This window comes from Pongo pygmaeus, chromosome 16, assembly GCF_028885625.2.
Source record: "Pongo pygmaeus isolate AG05252 chromosome 16, NHGRI_mPonPyg2-v2.0_pri, whole genome shotgun sequence".
Classification (NCBI taxonomy): Eukaryota; Metazoa; Chordata; class Mammalia; order Primates; family Hominidae; genus Pongo; species Pongo pygmaeus.
The window spans coordinates 76,298,650-76,320,546 of record NC_072389.2 but is presented as its reverse complement, the minus strand read 5'-3'; the positions used below and the strand labels follow the sequence as shown (position 1 = coordinate 76,320,546).

Genomic DNA, 21,897 nt, shown 5'->3' with positions numbered 1-21,897 from the left:
ATTTTATATAGGCTCAGTGTGATAACAAACAAAAGGTCATCTAGGTTTGATAAGTGCCCTTTGCTCTGAAGGGAAGATAAAAATAAATAATAGTGATAAGAGTTAACAAAATAAAACCCAATCTGTCTGGTTGAATGCTAATAATAGTGACTTTACTTCATATAGGCAGCTTCCAGATCAATGTAAAAAAGCTTTACTGAATATTCAGACCAGTGCTATTTACTTAGCTGCTCTCAAATGGGAATAAGCAGACATCAACTATCAAGTTTCTAGGCTGGAAAAATCCATAAAGGCCACTGGACACAGACACCATGGGGACATCATCCAGACAGTTCATAAAAATAACTTGCCCAACATTTTTGGAACCTGATGCAAGCTATACTTGTGGTTCTGTCTGTTTCCTTTGCTTTATCCAGTAACAACAGAAAAGGAGGCCAGTCACCAGGACTATGATAAATTGGATGTTACAAGAGACAACCAGTACAACATAACACTGCAATTAATAACTCAGTAGCCAATTACTGAGACAGTGCTCGTGTAAGCAATTAACATTTAAGATTCAGTCAGAGGACTAGATGGTAAATGGGTGCTTATCTTAAGCCCAGAGCAAAGTTGTTGATTGAGACACAAATATTTGAGCAGGACCATAGCCTCAGATCATTCCATCTGTGTTCACAATAGGGGGAATCCCAATCCTGTGTCACATAAATACATAGAACAAACAACCATAATTTACTATAGTAGTCAATAAGTATAAATCAATTCATTCAGAAATATTTATTAAACACCTATAACATGCTAAGCATTCTAGGGAATTCAAATATATGTCAGTTATTCCCTAATTTTAAGTAAATTGAAGTCCAGTAATGAAATAAGGTTTGCTCAGCTCATATGTGTTAGTATCATATGAGAGGTATAATTGCTGTAACTATTTGGAGGATGGAGAGATCACTTCCAGTTACTTGATCAGGGAAGGTTCTATAGAAAGGAGGGCACTTGGAAGGGACATACACTTAAAAACAAACTTTTTGTTAAAGCATAACGCACATATAAAAGAGAATATATTGCATACAGTACAGGTTCACTGAATTTTCACAATCTGAAAACACTAGATATGTAACCAGCACCCAGAGAGAATAGCACAGTATTCCAGAAGCCCCCCACATCCCCTACCAATCACTCTTAGGGGAGTAGGATTTCTGAGATGAATGTGGACAGAGAGAAGATTATTGGGGGAGGGATCAGTATGCATGAAGATGTGGAAATTGAAAGCCATGACCCATGTTTGGAGAATGGGCTGAAGAGTAATTCGCTTGGGGTGTTGGCTAGAGAACAGGGTCGCGTCCACGTTATACAGCTTTAAATGCCAAGAGTTAGATTTTATTCGTTAGCTGCTGAAGGCTTTTGAGCAAGAGGATTATTTTTGTAAGACTTATTGATGATGGCTGATAATTTATTGGTGATGGGACAATTAAGAGACTGAAGGTTGGGAGACTGGCTGGGAAGCTTCTGTAATAATAGTCCGGGTATGAGATAATTTTGGCTCTGCAGTGGCAGTGAGAACAGAGGAACTGATCATACACAGACATTTTAAAGAGCCAACAAGAACTAAATGACTGGAGATCTAGAGGAAGGGGGAGGAATCAAAGAAAATGTTCTTCCAAAGATCTAATCAAGATGAAATTTAATAATTTTTTTGGGTAGTTAGTTGTTATTTACTTTTTGTATAGGGTTAACACAGTCTTCGAATGCTGTCTCTCCAAGAAATTCTGAAAACTTTCTTACAATATTTGAAGAAAACCTTGAGTTACTATAAAGAAACTCTAAAGAGAGCAATTGACCTTTCAGACAAAAAAGAGTCCTTTGTTAGTCAGAAAATGTGGACTGTTTGTCTTTTCAAATGGATGCATGCTACAATAAACGTTTTGCTGGGGGAAAAATGACTCCAAAGAAGACTTTTGAAGATGTCACACGAACAGCAAATTACTGGGTGCTGAACACCTTCCTGTTTCTTCATCCTCTTAAATAATTTTTACTAACCCAGATTTCTAGGTAAGATGATTTAACTTCATCGTATACGTTTACATGTAATGTGTTTCTACAGAAAACAAAAAACCTTTTTGAAGAAAAAAGGGCGTAACTTTTTTTGACGACTTAAATCACTGGCTATGGGAGTAATTTTTAACTGACGGCGCATCTCTTCTCCTCCCTCCCGCCCCGCCCTCATTCCATCCCTTTGCTTCCAATACGGCGGATTCTTCACTCAACAAATAATCGAGCACGTAACTTGTACTGTAACTTATTATAACGTCTTTCAAGGTCTTTCTTAACTGTACGTTTTTCTGCACAATCAGCACCTTATTTCTTAGAGACTGTTTATTTCTGGAATTTTTGATGCGTGTGGTGGTTTCCAGGCACCAGGATTTGATAGTAAAACAGGAGACTGAAGAGAAGTTGCTCCTGAAAGCTGTTCTGCGTGCAGGTAACCAAGAGTCATTTCTAAGACCAGACGGAAGGGAAGGAACTTTACTTGGTAAAGAGCGCGTGGGTGGAAAGAGGAGAGGAGTCCGGGAAGATGAGAGGTGGCAGAGGCGGGACCCCGTGCTCTCTCTAGATCTTGAGCTCCGGATGGGCGGGCGCCGGTGGCCTGGAGCCGGGCCTGCGCGCATCTCTACGCCTCTGGCCGCCCACCTCCTCCGCCCCTTCCCGGGCTAAAGTTCCCAAACTTTTCCTCCAGCGGGGAGAGGAAGGGTGTTACTCAGTTTAAAAGGGAAGTCCCGCCCCATTCCAGGATTCCGATTGGCCGGGGTTTGCCACGCCCCCGCCAGGGCAGGGGGTCGATTGGCTACGGGAGGGGAGCCCCGCCTCAGGCCCGTCGCCTTCTGCTGCCGGGGGCCCCCAGGTGGTAGGCAGGTGGGGCTGGTACAGCCCGCGCCGCCTCTGCTGCAGCAGCTGCCGTCTACTCCTTGCGCGCTGGCACCCCGCAGCCTTTAAGGTTCGCGCGCGGGCCAGGCAAGAGTTAGCCATGAAGAGCCTCAAGTCCCGCCTGAGGAGGCAGGACGTGCCCGGCCCCGCGTCGTCTGGCGCCGCCGCCGCCGCCGCCAGCGCGGTGAGTCCCGCGGCCCGGGCTACCAGGCGCTCCGCTCCGGGAGCAGCGCAGCCCTCCTTTGCTGGCGAGCTCGCGCGCCGCCTTCCTCTGCTTTTCCTCTGCCAGTTCGGCTTCGGCGGCCCTGGCGACTCCTGCCTCAGGCCGGAGACTCCGTTAGCCCAGAGACCCCGGGCACCCTCCCCGCCGCCGCACCCGAGCCTCTACTGGTCTCTTCCCCACCCCATTCTCCCAAGCCTCCGAACTTCTGGAAGAAACCTCGGTGTGGCGGTTCTGGCCCCCTCCTCCTAAATCCAAAGTTCCTCGATTGGCCCCCCTACTCCGCTCTTTCCGTTGACCCCCCCTCGTCGCTCTCCTCTCCTGGCGCTCGCCCTGCTGCCCACACCCGCTCGGCCGTGTTGGCTCCCCAGTCCCCGGGGCCGGGGCTCGCACCAGGTAGGGCAGGTGGGCAGGGCTGCGCACCCCGCGCCACTGTGCCCGGACTCCGGACCTTCCCCGGGTCTGAGACAGCGTCAAGCCCTGCCGGGCTGGTGGACGTCCCGTGCTGGCCGCTGTCGTTGTCACTGGGAAGTTTGATTCTCCAGCGAGGCAGAGGGAATCGGCTTAGTCGTAAAGACAAAACCCCACAGGGTGGTGACTCTGGAAGTGGTGAAGTTGGGAGGGGTGGTGGTGATGTGGGTCATGTAAATCGCACCTGTGGGGCGGGATCCGTGCGGGGCGCTTTCGGTGTTGACCTGCAGCGCGGCCTCAGTGTGCGCGCCAAGGAGTAGTCGGGGCCTCTTTAGTTGGCAGGAGAACAGAAATCTTGAGAAACAGCCTGACCGCAGATGTTGTGATTTAGATAATTTGTCATGTTACAAGAATGGCGATATCATCAAAATTCTATATCATTAAAATAAGTGCCACTTAAAAAGTCTTGGAAGAGTCGAACGTAAAAGAGTTATGCTCCAACTGCACAGTTACCTAGTTGGGGTAATTAAAATGAACCTTTACAGTTCAACGCAGATTTTACCAAAGGATTATATTCTTTTTATCAGAATACTAATTAATCTGCTTCTGCTTTTTTGAGTTAATTCAGAGTTGTGCCTTTCTCTCCACCTATATCGAGGATTATTTTACTTGGACATAAAGGAAATTGTGGAGGAACTAACTAAACTTAAATTCCTATTTCAAAAAAAGAGTAGATTCAGATGACATGATTGATGTTCTTTGATAAAGCATGAAGTCGTTTTATAAGCTTATAGAAAACAGAGATTACTTTGTTTCACTTTTTTTTTTTTAAAGTAACTGGCTGAAATGTCATTTAGTGATATTGGAGTTCATTACAGTTAAGATTCTACTTCTGTAATGCAAGTTGTGTTTTTAGCTTTATAGAAGATAGAAGTTTCTAGATTTATTAGCTTTATTTTCCCTGGTTGTATTTCATTTGCACTAATGATGTACATCCCACTTGGAGGTTTATATGCCTTAATTTTATCCAGTTTTCTAGAAATGCAGAGTATTTACTGGGTATTATCAGCATGATAGTTTGCATTTTATACATTTGGAACATAAAGTGCATATCTCTGAGCTTAAATCTTTAGCACTCAATTGAGCGTTCTATTTTTCTCAAAATGACATAATAAAGATAAACATATTAACCTATTTATGTAGAAAAAGCAAGCATTTCTGTTTAAATATTAGAATAAGTTCTGTACAATTTAAAAATAAAAGCGTGTCCGGGCGCGGTGGCTCACGCCTGTAATCCCAGCACTTTGGGAGGCCGAGATGGGCGGATCATGAGGTCAGGAGATCGAGATCATCCTGGCTAACACGGTGAAACCCCATTTCCACTGAAAATACAAAAAATTAGCCGGGCGTGGTTGTGGGCGCCTGTAGTCCCAGCTACTTGGGAGGCTGAGGCAAGAGAATGGCGAGAATCCAGGAGGCAGAGCTTGCAGTGAGCCGAGATTGTGCCACTGCACTGCAGCCTGGGCAACAGGGCAAGACTCCGTCTCAAAAAAAAAAAAAAAGATAAAAAATAAAAATAAAAGCGTAATGATGAATAAAACTTAGAATGACTTCTGTAAAATTTTAAAATAAAACTGTAGTGATGAATAAAACCAAACCAAGCATTGATAGAATAAAACACATGTACAGGAGAAATAGATCCTTTCTGCTTTTCAGTCTATAAACCATAATCCCAGATTTGGTCACATGTGTATGTATTTATTGTATGATTGGGCCACTCTTTCTTTTTTTTTTTTTTTTTTTTCCTTTAAAAACAGTTATTTTTTGAATAGGTAATATAGCACAGGGTTTAATATTGGAAAGGAATAAAAACATTTACAACAAAATATCGATACCGTGTTTCCCTAACCCCTGCTTCGGCCACCCTGCCCCACTTCCTGAGGCCACTGGTGATACAGTTGCTTGCATGTTCCTCCAGAGAGAGCTTAGCATATACAAGCAAATATGAATGTAGTCACCCTTTATAGAAATGCTGGCACACTAGCTGCTGTTTCATATATTGGACTTTTTTTTTTAAAACTGTAAATAGGGCCTCCCCATTCATATCTTTTGCTGTAATGTACAATTCTGTGATTAATATTCATATTTCAAGTGTGTGTCTGTACTTGTAGGATCAATTCCTAGAAGTGAATTGCTGGGTTAAAGGATATGTGCATTTGTAATTTTGAAGGATGTTGTCAAGTTTCCTTTCATGCATCATGGAACCAGTATATGAGAAATGTTTTCCAAGCTTTTAGTAGAAGTCTGTTCAAAGTTTTTAACCTTTGCTAGCCTGATAGGTAAGAACAGTTTATCCTTTCCATTTTTCTTTTTCTGTTTTTTTTTTTTTTTTTAAGACGGAGTTACGCTCTGTCGCCAGGCTGGAGTGCAATGGGACCATCTCGGCTCATTGCAACCTTTGCCTCCCAGGTTCAAGCGAATTCTCCTGCCTCAGCTTCCTGAGTAGCTGGGACTACAGGCGTGCACCACTACGCCAGGCTAATTTTTGTATTTTTAGTAGAGACAGGGTTTCACCATGTTGTCCAGGATGGTCTCAATCTCTTGACCTTGTGATCCACCCGCCTCGGCCTCCCAAAGTGCTGGGATTACAGGCATGAGCCACTGCGCCTGGCTTATCCTTTCCATTTTTCTATTGGGTTGTTGATATTTTTCCCTATTCATTTGTATATACTTTATATCAGGGAAATTAGCCCTTTTCATATGAATAATATTATTTCTTAATTGGTTATTTGTCTTAAGACATTTTTATGGTGGCATTTGCTGTGCAGAGAAGGTGGTTATTGTTATACAATTGAATTTATAACCTTTTATGATTTTTAGGTTTATGTTATATCTTGGCCTTTCCACTCTGCAATATTCAATATTAAACAACCCCCCGCCCCAAGTTTCTTCTAGTTTTTTTTCTTTTTTTACATTTAAGTCTTTGATACATAAGATATTTATTATGGTGTAAAGTACATCTTACTTTCTTCTCTTTCCTCTGTGGGTACCTAATTTGAGTCTTAAACTGTTCATTTAATTATCTTGGAAATAGTCACTATTTACTTTGCACAACTTTGATTTGAGATAAAATTTTAAAATGTTTATTTCATAAATAATTTCCTTTGTGTATTTAAGCTTATTATCTGAAGGAGACACAGCAGTAGACTGAGGTATGTGACATATGCAGATATTTTATTGCATAATATGTGGAATACAGCATATTAGCTTAGCATGCTAAATTAGAATTATGTGCAGATTATGGGCAAAAGTAGTAATTTTAAATATTCTGAATAGTACCATTGTTATAAATATGCCAATGAATTTAGAGTTTACTAAATGGGAATGTTTGTACACATATAAATGTAGTTCACAATTACAAATTCTGGATAAACTACATTTGTGGATTCGTCCTTTACTAGCAAATCTGGAGATGGCTGCATCTGTTAACCATAAATGAAAAGTGTTTTTATTGTTACATTTATTATTTATGTATTTATTTTTCGAGATGGAGTTTCGCTCTTGTTGCCCAGGCTGGAGTGCAATGATGCAATCTTGGCTCATGCAACCTCCGCCTCCCAGGTTCAAGCGATTCTCCTGCCTCAGCCTCCCAAGTAGCTGGGATTACAGGCACTTGCCACCATGCCTGGCTCATTTTTGTATTTTTAGTAGAGAGGGGGTTTCACCACATTGGCCAGGCTGGTCTCAAACTCCTGACCTCAGGTGATCCGCCCACCTTGGCCTCCCAAAGTGCTGGGATTACAAGCATGAGCCACCGTGCCCAGCCTGTTACATTTATTTTTAATCACTTACTAAGTTGGAGCTTCGGATTTCGAAAAGGGATAATTAGATGACTGTAAATACTGTACCAGCTCTGGTTAATTATGTGTTCAGTTATATGTATAGTGAGAATATGCTTGTTCCATTTTCACCTAGTTTAGGAAATTTAATATAAATGAAGGGACTGTAATTCCAGAAGTAGTAGAAGTGCTGCAAACAAATATTGTAAGCAGACATTTTAGAAGGGGATTCCACTTTAAATTGGATTGCTTGAGCCCAGGAGTTCGAGACCTGCCTGGGCAACGTGGTGAAATCTCATCTCCACAAAAAATACAAAAGATTATCCGGCTGTGATGGTGCATGCCTGTGGTCCTAGCTGCCTGGGAGGCTGAGGTGAGGGGATCACTTGGGCCCAGGAGGTCAAGGCTGCAGTGAACTGTGACTCCAGCCTGGGTGATAGAGGGAAACCCTGTCTCCAAAAACAAACAAACAAAAAGTCGTAGCAGAGTACTTTGATTGTAGAAGTAATCTCTGACCTGAGAGGTTCTGTAGTGATTATTTTTGCTGCCCTTTCTCTAGGCTGCTCTTAAAATGGGGCAGTGAATTTTATAAATCAGAACTAAATATGTTCTAAAGCATCTTGCTATAATGCCTTAGCACCGTGAAAAAATACTGGTGTTTCTAAAAGAATTTAGAGTTACAAATATAGCAACTGAAAAAAATCTTCAAAAACATTTTCTGTTTCCACTAATAACATTAGTTTGAGATGTTTAGAAAGCATAAAGGATTAAACATGATTTTGTTTTAGTTGTTGATTTTTAGAATGAGGGCTTTGTGTTTCCACTGAGGGATTTGGGTGCATTTGGAAAGATGTTAATGTTATTCTCATAACGACTTTTGGGTAATGTCAATAAGATAACAAATTGTTATGTTTAGTTTAAACTCATGATACTTAAGCACTGTTTACTCATTGTCATTAACTATTCCAACTTTAAATTAAAAATGCTTGCCTTAATTAAAGCTGTATTCAGACAACTTCCTATGGTTATCCCTGCGTTGTATTTCTTGTGCTTCTTGAAGGAGGATTACAATAAAGAAACCCTCCTTTTATAGTTTTTGATTTCAACCCTCACCCTGCAGCAAGTTTATTCAGAACATTATGTTGATTTGAATTGCTGAATTTTATTGTAATACCAAAGCAGAGTGGTTTGGTGGGTCTTTTGGTGCATAATGAGTCCAGGAACTTTAGGTGATGAGTAAAGGATTTTAATTACTTTTTAAATAAGGATGGTGTAATGATTATATATACTTATTGTGCATCATATGCATTGTTCAAATTAAAAATGATTAGTTCAGGAGGTAGACTTTGCTCAGCAGTTGCCTTGTTTAGTTTGGAAAACATTTATGGAAGACATAGGCTCAAGAATGGATTAATTAGGTCCTCTTCGAAGAAATGAATAATTCCAAGTTGAAAGCAGAAAGTTTGGAGGATGAACTTGGAGTCCCCTTGTCATGCTAGAGTGTAAAGAGGCTGTCAAAGATTAGGACTCTGGAGCCAACTCAAAGAGGCTCTCAGTTGCCCAAAGATAGGACAGTTTGATCATCAGTAAGAATAACAACTGTAGTGCACTGAAATCCTTAAATCCATGAGTTTGTAATGATGACCAAAAAAATAAAAACAACTCTTGACTTTTGGAGGATGCTAGGAAAGTGATGCATTCTTTCAAGATCAGGAAAATAAAGGGAAATAATAAAACATTTATTGTGCATTTCCTGTGAGAACTGTATCTCAAGGTACCCAAATAGCTGATAAGAGGAAGTGTCTGTTTTAGGTGTACTTTACTGCCACTAATAGATGAAGAAGGGATGATGTAATTAGTATATCATGTATTCTGTCCCAGCTAATATATGAAGAAGGGGTGATAGAATTAGTATATCATAACTTTACAGCTCCTAATGAATTAATGAATCTAGAGTCTATAGACATGATTATCAGGGGCTACTAATGTTTCAAAAAGAAAGACAAGCAGGCATAATATATCTTGTGGTGGAAATACTTATTACCACCTATTAATAGTCTTGCCAAAATAATAACCCTTTAGCTATAACCATGATTTTGTTTATTGTCATATAATAATTTTGATTATTGTCATACAGGGAACAAAGGAAGATATGGATGCAATCAGCAAAATTCTGATTGTGGAAATCTATGGAAAAATGAAATGGTTTCTTAAAAATTATAAATTGTAAAAAAAGGAAAAAGAGGAGAAACCTATAGATTACAAGAGATTTAAGAGATTAAAATACATATTAGCCAATTGCCATGATGGACTTTATTTAGATCCTGATGAACTAGTTGTAAAAAGTAAAAGTTTATGAAACAATTGAGGAAATGTAATCATCAGCTGGATACTTGATATCGAATTATTTGAAACATTTAAATGTGACAGTGGTAGTAATGTGGCTGTGTTTATAAAGAGTGTTTATCCTTCTTTATTTTATTTTTTGGAGATGGAGTCTCACTCTGTTGCCCTGGCTAGAGTGCAGTGGTGTGATCTCTGCTGGCTGCAACCTCCGCCTCCCGGGTTCAAGTGATTCTCCTGGCTCAGCCTACCAAGTAGTTGGGATTGCAGCTGCCCGCCACCATGCCTGGCTAATTTTTGTATTTTTGGTAGAGACAGGGTTTTGCCATTTTGGCCAGGCTGGTGTTGAACTCCTGACCTCAGGTGATCCACCTGCCTCCGCCTCCCAAAGTGCTGGGATTACAGGCATGAGCCACCTCACCTGGCTGAGTCTTTATCTTTCAAAGAAATATTTTGGAGTCTGGGATTTGCTTCAAAATAATCTTTGGGTGGGTGGGGATAGTAAGTTGGGAGTATAGTTGCAATAGGATTGGTCTTGAGTTAGTAACTGCATTTGGGGCTGGGTACAGTGGCTCACGCCTGTAATCTCAGCTCTTTGGGAGGCCAAGGTGGGCAGATCACTTGAGGTCAGGAGTTCGAGACCAGCCTGGCCAAAATGGTAAAACCCTGTCTCTACTAAAAATACAAAAATTAGCTAGGCATGGTCATTCGTAGTCTCAGCTACTTGGGAGGCTGAGGCAGAAGAATTGCTTGAACCTGGGAGGTGGAGGTTGCAGTGAGCTGAGATCATGCCACTGCACTCCAACCTGGGCAACAGAGCGAGACTCCATCTCAAAAAAAAAAAAATTGCAGCTGGGTGGTTCATGATGCTTATTCACTTTTGTGATACTGTTGTATTTAGCGTATGTCCTAAAATTTCTGTACTGTAATTAGAAAGAGCCAGTCACAGCCTTCAAGAATTTTAAGAGCTAGATATAAAAAATAAATGAATATGGCATGTTAAGAGTCATGATAGAAGTCAGTATAAATTGCTGTGGGGGCACATAGCGTGTAGAGTGAGCCCATAAAAAGGTTGAAAGGTAGAGTGTGAGCTTGGGCCAGAAAGACAATTTCAGTGGCTTTCCAGGCAAAAGAACAGCAAATGCAGTGGTATGGAGCTGTGAAATTATACAGCTCACTGAGGGAGCATCAGATTTGGAAACTAATTCTGGTTTTATGGTAGAGGATGGCACAGATGAGGCATAGACAAATCTTCAAATAAGAATTCTAGTGAAAATAGGGAGTTAGAGGGCCTGCAGCTTGGGGATTGTGGTAAAGGAAGGTTTTCATTCATTCATTTTTTTTTTTTTTTTTTTGAGAATAAGTCTCCCTCTTGTCGCTCAGGTGCAATCTCGGCCCACTGCAACCTCTGCCTCTCGGGTTCAAGCCTCCCCGAGTAGCTGGTACTACAGGCTGCTGTCACCACGCCTGGCTAATTTTTGTATTTTTAGTAGAGATGGGGTTTCACCATGTTTGCCAGGCTGGTCTCAAACTCCTGACCTCAGGCGATCCACCCACCTTGGCCTCCCTAATTGTTGGGATTACAGGCATGAGCCACTGCGCCCAGCCTCATTCATTTTTTTTTTTTTAACTTTGAATTAAAATGTTAAATTACTTGAGAAGTTTAAATCACTGTTTAGAGAGAACTGACTAGTCATGAAAGTTTCATCTTCAGAAATTATCCCGTTAGTGAGTTTATAAGTTCATCCTTCTGCTTCTCCCTTCCTCTCTAGAATTAGCTAATAGCCAGCAAAATTTTGATTTTATCAGCCCTGTTTAACTTATGTTTGTATCTTTGGTAAACTAGATCCAAGAATAATAGATTTGAACGTTACAACTTGTGTATTGTTTCATTGCTGTCATATGGAAACTTTACTGTCCTGTTACAGTTTTGCAAATGTTTGTCCTGCCACCTAAAGGATACAGCATATTGTTGAAATTTCCACCTGTACATGCTTATTTATGTGCAAGGGAAGTCAAATTGATTTCTGTGGGGAATTTGCCTAAAAATGGATAGTTGAAATGTGCTGCCTGAAATTATAAATGGAACAATAGGATATAATACTCATTGCCTTATTTTCCTTAATCATAATACAATTAAAAGCTTTATATAGCTTTTATATCGTTAGAAAAGATAATGTTTCTTTCAGGCTTAAAAATGTAGCCCCAAAACACAAGAATAAATTGGATTGTTTGTAGTCACAAAAACAGTTTTGTCTGTTGGCTTTGTTTTATTGTCAGAAATCCTAAATATTGTTGACATTGACTTATTTTCAAATGATACGGTCTCCAAGATGATATGCAGAAGATGAACTGATGTAGTTGAGTGACCAAAGGCACTGGCAAAGGATCAATGAGTTGTATTTTTATACAGATGCTTCTTGACTTATTATGGGGTTATGTCTTGGTAAATCCAGTGTAAGTTGAAAATATTGTAAGTCGAAATGCATTTAAGACACCTAACCTACCCAACATCATAGCTTAACCTAACCTTCTTTAAACATGCTCGGAACACTTAGCCTCCAGTTGGTCAAAATCATCTAACACAAAGCCTATTTTATAAGAAAGTATTGAATATCTCATGAATTCAATACCAAATACTCTATTGAAAGTGAAAAAACAGAATAATTGTACGGGTACTCAAAGTACGTACAGTTTCTGCTGAATGCATGTAGCTTTTGTACTGTTGTAAAGTCAAAAAATCCTAAGTCTAACCATTATAAATTGGGGACTGTTTGTAATTGAATGGGACCTGGCCAGGTATCCTTGAGAGTACAGGTGAATGTTTCAACCGGTTAAGATAAATGGCTGTCCCACAAAAGTCATACATGTTCATTGTAGAAAACCAAATATAGGCTGGGTGTGGTGGCTCACGCCTGTAATCCCAACACTTTGGGAGGCCGAGGTGGGCGGATCACTTGAGGTCAAGAGTTCAAAACCAGCCTGGGCAACATGGTGAAACCCTGTCCCCACTAAAAATACAAAAATTAGCCGGGCATGGTGGCGCGTGCCTGTAATCCCACCTACTCGGGAGGCTGAGGCAGGAGAATTGCTTGAACCTGGGAGGCAGAGGTTGCAGTGAGCTGAGATCGAGCCATTGCACTCTGCACTGCAGCCTGGGCGACAGAGTGAGACTCCGTCCCCCCTCCCCCGCCAAAAAGAAAACCAAATATAGTTGATGATAAGAATAGAACAAATCACCTGTAATGTCATTAACTATGCCATAAACCACTGATTCTCTTTTTAAAAATTCTGTACAGGCTCATGCCTGCAATCCCAGCACTTAGGAGGCCAAGGTGGGAGGATCACTTGAACCTGGGGGTTTGAGACCAGCCTGGGCAACATAGTAAGACCCTGTCTCTACCCCCCACCCCTCCCAAAAAGTAGCCAGGCATGGTGATGCACACTTGTAGTCGCAGCTACTTAGGAGGCTGAGGCAGGAGGATCACTTGAGCCCAGAAGGTTGAGGCTATGGTGAGGTGCAGTTGTGCCACTGTAGCACCTACCTACTCCAGCCTGGGTAACAGAGCTACACCCTGTCTCAAGATAAATAAATAGATAAATATACCATGCTCTTTCTTTGTTATTCACTCTGCATTTATTTGTCTTGATTCTATAGCAATGATATATGTCTGCTTTTTTTTTTTTTTAAATGGGGGTTTCACTCTGCTGCCCAGGCTGGAGTGCAGTGCCACAATCATGGCTCCCTGTGGCCTTGACCTCCTTGGGCTCAGGTGATCCTCCCACCTCAGCCTCCTGACTAGCTGGGACTATAAGCACATGCTACCATGCCTGGCTAATTTTTGTATTTTTTGTAGACACAGATTTCGCCCTGTTGCCTGGGCTGGTCTTGAACTCCCGGGCTCAAGCAATCTGGCCACCTTGGTCTCCAAAGTGCTAAGATTACAGGCGTGAGCCATCATGCCTGGCTGATACATGTATAATTTTTTGAAGTATATTTTATTCTAATAAACTTTGTACTTAAAAATTATAGGCCGGGCACGGTGGCTCACGCCTGTAATCCCAGCACTTTGGGAGGCCGAGGCGGGCAGATCACGAGGTCAGGAGATCGAGACCATCCTGGCTAACACGGTGAAACCCCGTCTCCACTAAAAACTACAAAAAAATTAGCCGGACGTGGTGGCAGGCACCTGTAGTCTCAGCTACTCGGGAGGCTGAGGCAGGAGAATGGCGTGAACCTGGGAGGCGGAACTTGCAGTGAGCTGAGATCGCGCCACTGCACTCCAGCCTGGGCGACAGAGTGAGACTCTGTCTCCAAAAAAAAAAAAAAATTGTAAGTAATTTGAAATTATTTGAGCACATACAAATGTCCCAATTAGGAGTACTCAGTAAATGCTAGTGAGTTACTTAGAAAGAAACTGCTTGTGAGAAATCCATATGCTGATAGCCAAGATTTATTGAGCATGTATTTCCCAGGCATTGTTCTAAGTGCTAGTAACTCAATCCTCACCGCAACCCTAAGAAGTAGGTACTATTGCCATCATTTCAGATGCAAGTTAAATAATTTACCTGCCCAAGACACTATAGCTAATAAGTGAAGAGTTAGGTAGCCTGGCTTTGGAACCCACGTCCTTACCATTGTGAACTGATGTTTCAAATTTAATGCTATGGGATTTACACCTTAAGCCATATATACAAAAAAATTGGAGAAGAGGAGAAAGGAGGAATTTTATGGGAAATTCCAAAACCAATTTGTGTTCCCTCCAGAGATATGTGGAATTGTTGCATTCCTTATATCCTTCCAATAATAGATTCTTTTATTTAAAACATATTTTTAAACATGATAGAAAAAAACAGTTTGGCTTAATCCATGTTTTTGATTTCCAGGGAGTGTGAACATATTTCTGTGCTTATTGGCTGCATTCATTTCTTGTTTTAGGAATTGTTTGTTCATTTTCTTTGACCATTTTTTCTGCTGATGCCATGTTCATGTTGATCTGTAAGAGCTTTATACATCCTTATTTTTGCTACTTGGCCAGCCGTCGCTTGAGAGTAATGTATGTCTCACTATAGCTGTGCTTCTGTTACCTTCCCTGATATTTCAAACAGTTTTTGTTTCATGTATTTAATTTTTTGATAATTGATACATTAAGGTTCTTGGCTATTTTATATTCATTGTAGAGTGTAACTTGTAGTATAAAAGCCTCTAATTTGTTCCATTATAACTTTTGTTTTGAATTCTACATTGTTAGATATTAATACTGTCCCACTGCCCCTTCTGTCATTTTGCTTTGTATGCATGTATACTTACCCAGTATATTATACTGTCATCCTTGGTTTCATTTGGAGGGGTGTGTGTGTGTGTGTGTGTGTGTATGTGTGTGTATCTACAACGTGTACACTTTTGAGGAGATGACGTGTTTTTAATATTGACCATATTTATATATTGTCAAGGTTTTACATTACCTCTGTAGTAAGGTTTTCCCTTGCAGATGCACAAATCATTTTTTAAAAAAATCTCATTGACTCTTGGTTAATTTTCTTCTTACCAGATTGTGACATTTTCTCTTTACTAGAGAGAGACATTCCGAGAGAGAGAGAGAGAGAGAAAAAGAGAGAGAGAGAGAGAGTTAAGTGTTGGGGGGGGAGGGGAGAGAGAGAACAAGAACACATATACATCATGCTTTCTAAACTTTTAAAAAAGTGGGAGTGTTTAACTTTTCTTCCAGCATGCTGTTATTTCATATGGTTTTCGCATTAGCAGGGTGCCTACTTTGTGCCGATGTTGAGGTACTTTGAAAATGAGTCCCAGTGGGGAGGCCCTGTGGGTGTGGTTGTAGTAAAGCCAGTACACTCTGATCTTTTCAGCCGTGTATAAGAATAGCCCACAAACACTTGCTGATTTACACGTGAGAAGTTTTTTTTTTTTTTGATGGAGTTTTGCTCTCGTTGCCCCAGGCTGGAGTGCAATGGCATGATCTTGGCTCACTGCAACCTCTGCCACCCGGGTTCAAGCGATTCTCCTGCCTCAGCCTCCCGAGTAGCTGGGATTATGGGCATGCGCCACCACAACCAGCTAATTTTTTGTATTTTTAGTAGAGATGGGGTTTCTCCATGTTGGTCAGGCTGATCTTGAACTCCTGACCTCAGGTGATCTGCCCGCCTTGGCCTCCCAAAGTGCTGGCTCCCACAGGCGTGAGCCACTGTGCCTGGCCACGTTAGAGGTTTTTAAATGACAAATCCTTTTTAAATGATTCATCTCTTTTTGGTGACTGTTATTTTTTTAAAAATTAACATTTTATGTTTTAAAAAAGCACTTTATGAAATATAAATAGCATTCATGGCCACGTATAAGTAGGTAAACGAGGAAAATGAAGTGTTTCTCAGTATTAGAAAAGACAAATTGTGGGCCAGAGAATGTCCATTCATAGCTCTTGAAACCATACCCAGAGCAGCATGAAGGTGCAGGGTAGCACATTGATGCTACAGGGTCAAACTCTGCAGCCTGCACATCTTGGATGTGAGCCTTGCCACTCCTGGTAACCAGCTTTGTGACCTTAGGCAAGTTACTTAAATATGTTTGTTTCTTCATTTGGAAAACAGGATTAATCGTTATACTTATTTCATAGAGCAGTCGTGAGCATTAAATGATACAAGGCATATTAAGGGCTTGCATATTAATACAGTGCTTTATATAGGTAACTCAATACATGTTTATATTGCTAACTGAAAAGTCTCACCAGAGGTCATGCCATTGTCGTCCTTTATAACCAGATTGACAGCAATCTTCCTAATCTTTTCCAATTAATACAAACTCTCATAAGCTTTTATATAGCCTAGATCTTCAAAAGTCCATCTGCTTTAGCCCTTTTCCTGAGGGAGATAAGTGGTATCTCTATTTTTCAATTATGAAAAAGATTTATTGAGCACTTGGGCTAAGCACTGCAGGGTGAGAAGTTGAGGAAGGTAAGAAGAGGCTCATAGTTTTGTGGGGGAGCTCTATGAGCAGATAATATAAGGTAGTAAGTGCTGTGGTAGAGGAGTGTACAAGGTACTGATCTAGTCTGGGGCAGAAGAGTGAGGAGTCATTGAGGGTTTTCTTGTGGAATAAGCTGCTGCTGCTGCTGTCTTTTAAAAATTGAGATGAGATTGTCAAAACATAAAATAAGTCTTATTAAAGTGAACGATTCAGTGACATTTAATACATTCACATTGTTGTATAACCACCATCTCTACATACTTCCAAAACATTTTCATCACTCTAGAAGAAAATTCTGTATCCATTAAGCAACTGCTTTCCACCTACTCTTCTCTAGCTCCCGGGAGACACCAATCTGCAGGGTGATCATTTTTTTTTGAGACCGGACCTTGCTCTGTCACTCAGACTAAAGTGCAGTGGCACAGTCTTGGCTCACTGCAGCAAGTGAGTAGCTGGGACTACAGGCATATGCCACCATGCCTGACTAATTTTGTTTATTTTTTGTAGAGACAGGGGTCTCGCTGTGTTGCCCAGGCTGGTCTCAAACACCTGAGGGCTCAAGTGATCCTCCCATCTCAGCCTCTTGAAGTGTTGGGATTATAGGAGTGAGCCACCGCACCTGGCCAGGGTGAGCTTGAGATTGAAGAAGTGGATAGGAGTGATCTAGGAAAGGTTAAAATTTCTTTCAGAGGGAACAACAAGAGCAAAGGCATAGAGAAGAGGAAATATCACGGAGCTCAGAGCTGGGTGAGGGGGAAATTGGATATTAGAAAAATAGCAAGGGGGAATCCTAGAACAATAGCAAGGGGATTGGGTGGGAAGTAGGAAGTAGAGGAGGTTTGGGGGTAGATCTTGGAATGGCTTTAAAAATGGCCATTTTCAAGAGTTGTTGGTACTTTTTCCTGTGGTTCCAGAAGTGGGAAATTCCAAAATCAAACGTGTTTTAGATGGATTACTGTGGTAGCTCTGTTGAGGATGGATTTGAGAGGGTCTAGCCTGGAGACAGGTGGATCGGTTATGAAGCTGCTGAAATATTATAGGCAAGAATTAGTGAGGGCCTGCATCATTACAATGCTGGAAGGGATGGAGAGGAGGGCCCAAGTTGGAGAAACACAGGTCACCTGAAACCTTGAAGAAGTTGTGACTTACCAAAGTCACAGTCAGCAGACACATGGTCACGTGTAAGGTGTAAGGAAGGGGTCCAGTTTCAGTTTTCTGCATATGGCTAGCCAGTTTTCCCAACACCATTTATTAAGTAGGGAATCCTTTCCCCACTGCCTGTTTTTGTCAGGTTTGTCAAAGATCAGATGGTTGTAGATGTGTGGTGTTATTTCAGAGGCCTCTGTTCTGTTCCATTGGTTTATATATCTGTTTTGGTACCAGTACCGTGCTGTTTTGGTTACTGTAGCCTTATATTATAGTTTGAAGTCAGGTAGCGTGATGCCTCCACCTTTGTTCTTTTTGCTTAGGATTGTCTTGGCAATACAGGCTCTTTTTTAGTTCCATATGAAATTTAAAGTAGTTTTTTTCTAATTCTATGAAGAAAGTCAGTGGTAGCTTGATGGGACTAGCATTGAATCTGTAAATTACTTTGGACTGTATGGCTATTTTCATGATATTGATTCTTCCTGTGTATGATTAATGTTTTTCCATTTGTTTATGTCCTCTCTTGTTTTTTCTTTTTCTTTTTTGAGACAGAGTCTTGCTGCCCAGGCTGGAGTGCAGTGGCATGCACGATCTTGGCTCACTGCAAGCTCTGCCTCCTGGGTTCACACAACTCTCCTGCCTCAGCCTCCTGAGTAGCTGGGACTACAGGTGCCCGCCACCATGCCCGGCTAATTTTTTGTATTTTTTTTTAGTAAATAAGGGGTTTCACCATGTTAGCCAGGATGGTCTTGATCTCCTGACCTCATGATCCGCCTGCCTCGGCGTCCCAAAGTGCTGGGATTACAGGCGTGAGCCACTGCGCCTGGCCTGTTTGTGTCCTCTCTTATTTCCTTCAGCAGTGGTTTGTAGTTCTTCTTGAAGAGGTCCTTCACATCCCTTGTAAGATTCCTAGGTCAAAATACGTATTTTTCCCCAGTAAATTTTTATTACAGAGTAGAGCAATGAATGAGAACTCTAGACTTAAGAGTGTTTTGTAAGCTATGGAAAACATTACACTTGTGTATTTGATGAAGAGTTGGAGCTATGGTTAGCCTTCTCTGTATGACTGTTACGAGGTTCTCATTCTATGGTATCACTCATAGCTATCAAAGTGTTCTTTCTACTGGTTAAACCAGTAGGCAGAATCCTGACTAATTTTGCTGAGAACAAGTCTTGGGAATTCTGTTGAGGACACTGTATCTACTTGTATATTTGCCATTATGTAAGTTGTAATTACTTTGAAACTAAAAATTTCAGCAAAATTCAATTCTACTAATATTTGTTAAGACTGTTTTTTGGTCTTAACACTGCCTGCTCCCATTTTCTTCTGTCACCCCTGAGGACCATTATCCAGCCCTCTTGCAGACTGTCTTACCTTTGATCCAGTGTCAGCCTTGCTTGGTATAGGTAGCTTTTATTCCATTAATAGCTGAAATTTAGAAATAGTTCTCTTCTCTGGCTAGGGAGGTAAAGTTTCTGAAGGCTAATAAATTTATAGTCTATTATCTTATACCTTTACTCAACAAATATTTATGTGGCATTGGGTATATGTGAGGTACTTTTTTCTCTCCCTCCCTCCTTCCTTCCGCTAGATTTGTGTGGTAGGGATGGGGACTGTCTTATACTAAAGGCAGTCAGCTGAATCCCTGTATCTTAAGAGACCCAACAGCCTAAGGTTTGTATCCTTAGTCCTAGTTTTTCTTTTTTTCTTATCTTTTCTTTTTTTTTTGAGACAGAGGCTTGCTCTGTCGCCCAGGCTGGAGTGCAGTGGCGTAATCTCAACTCACTGCAAACTCCGCCTCCCAGGTTCACGCCATTCTCCTGCCTCAGCCTCCCAAGTAGCTGGGACTACAGGTGCCCACCACTACACCCAGCTAATTTTTTTGTATTTTTAGTAGAGACGGGGTTTCACCGTGTTAGCCAGGATGGTCTCGATCTCCTTACCTCGTGATCCGCCCGTCTCGGCCTTCCAAAGTGCTAGTATTACAGGCGTGAGCCACCGTGCCCTGCCGTCCTAGTTTTTGTTAATGAACCTTTGGTAGAATAGTCTGTTTATGACCTAGTTTTTCATTTGGCCTATTTACCTTTTCTAATCTTTATACTTAAAATGAAACTGGAGTTTTGTAGTATGGAAATTGCCACTGGTTCAGAGTCTTTTGCTTTTGGCTTTACGATTTGGCACCAACTTTTATTTTCACTTTCATACTGTATTCTTCCCTAGATGTTCAGCCTCTTACTGGGACTAGAAATTGGCCCTCCCAAAATGGCAATTTTGTTAAAACATACCCTTTTTATTTTAAACTAGGAAAAGAAAATCTTCAGCACCCTTTTTGATTTAACTAACTTGGAAATTTGCATAATTGTATTTCCTTTTCAATTAAAAAAATAGCTTTACATGTTAGATTTTTAGAATTTTAGGACTGGAAGTGACCTTAAAGTTTTCTAGTCCAGTGGCTAGATGTTCTTTAAGCTTTTTGACTACAACGCGCAGTGAAAAATACACATCCAGAGATGTGGTAAGCAGAATTTTAAAAATGGCCTTAATTTTCCACCTGAATCCCAAGGACTTTGCATATGATGAGGAAATATGCCCATGATTATATTATGTTACGTGGCAAATGACATTTTGCAGACGTAATTGAGTTACTAATCATTTGACTTTAGTTTAAAAAGGAGACCTAGGTGTGCCTATTCTAATTACATGAGCTGTTTTAAACACATAAAGTTTTCTCTGGCTCAAAGCAGAACTGCAAGTCAGAGCAATTTGAAAGATGAGAAGGACTTTTCCTGTTGCTGGCTTGAAGATGGACGGGGCCATGTGAGAAGAAATGTGAGAGGTCTTGAGCTAAGAGAGGCTTGTGGTTAACAACCCATCAGAAACGGGGACCTCAGTCCTATACCTTAAGGGAACTGAATTCTGCCAACAACCAAACGAGCCTGTAAGCAGATTCTTTTCCAGACAAGAACCCAGCCTGCCTGGCACCTTGATTTTGGCCTTGAGAGATCAGACCCCAAGCAGAGAACCCAGTCAGCTCCACCTAAACTTCTGACTTACAGAACTGTAAAATTTTAAATAAATGTTGTTTTTAAGCCTCTAAGTTGGTAGTGGTTTGTTATATGGCAATAGAAAATTGATATGCAAGGCCACTTGGCAACCATGTGAATAAATGCTATGGAAGAAATGGAAATCTCGTGAGTGAAAAAAACAAAATAAAAATTATAGGTACAACCTGATAATAGTCATATGAAACATTCACGTGGGAAAAGACCTGCAGGGGATATACAAAGATCATAGTTATGGAGGTATGGTAGAATTATGAAATGTTTTTTATTTTTCATTTTTTGGTTATGATATTCCTTTTTATAATTGAAATATATTAATGCAACTTATAATAAACATATTTATATAAAACTAAGAACTTAATTTTATTTGGGAATTTATTACTGGGAACATGCAAATTCATGTACCTAAAAGACTCTTGCCGTCAAGTGTTAGATGTGAAAAACTTGTGTGTTTTCCTTAATTTTATGTAATTACTAAATATGTCAGTAAGATAAATGTTATTTAAAAACCTGTAGGTAATAAACTAAAAATCCTACATTCCTTGACACTCACCAGTTGACTTGTTTGCTGAGGAAATAGCTTTTGAAAATAGATTATGTGTGGAGGTAGTAGAAGTGGCAGTTGGAAAGATGGGTTTCAAGTTGCTTATGTTATATATGGCCTTTAAAATGAAGATGTGAAAGGATTTGTGCCTATTATTATTTATAACCATGTTAAGTAATTTAGCCTTAATGAAAGAACTGTATTGCAGGGAATCCTGTAAGTTAGGCTGTATTAATCAGAACTTTTTTTGTATGCACATTGAGAAAATAGATCAGCAAGTTTTCTAATTGCTCATATCTAATTACATTCCTGCTGTTGAACTGTTTTGACATCCTGGAAAAGGGTGAGTCACAAAAGAGGAAGGAACTACACTTATGATCCATTGTAAACACTTTTGGGTGTGGTGGTGTGTTTATGTGTATCCTAG

The 21,897-nt window shown here is 40.6% G+C and overlaps 1 protein-coding gene across 2 annotated transcripts in view; it reads left to right on the top strand.

Moving 5' to 3' along the window:
• Window positions 1-2,279: 2,279 nt before the first annotated feature.
• UACA (uveal autoantigen with coiled-coil domains and ankyrin repeats) overlaps window positions 2,280-21,897 on the top strand; it is a 99,039-nt gene continuing 79,421 nt past the window's right edge. Inside the window, exon 1 of one of the 2 annotated variants that reach the window (XM_063652710.1) lies at window positions 2,280-2,482. Coding sequence is in view for 1 of the 2 variants with exons in the window: in XM_054451170.2 (XP_054307145.1) it covers window positions 3,026-3,109 (84 nt within the window). In the remaining variant the exon portion in view is untranslated. Of the gene's footprint in view, window positions 2,483-2,807; window positions 3,110-21,897 lie in introns of those variants that run through there. The other variant, XM_054451170.2, reaches the window with a different exon arrangement.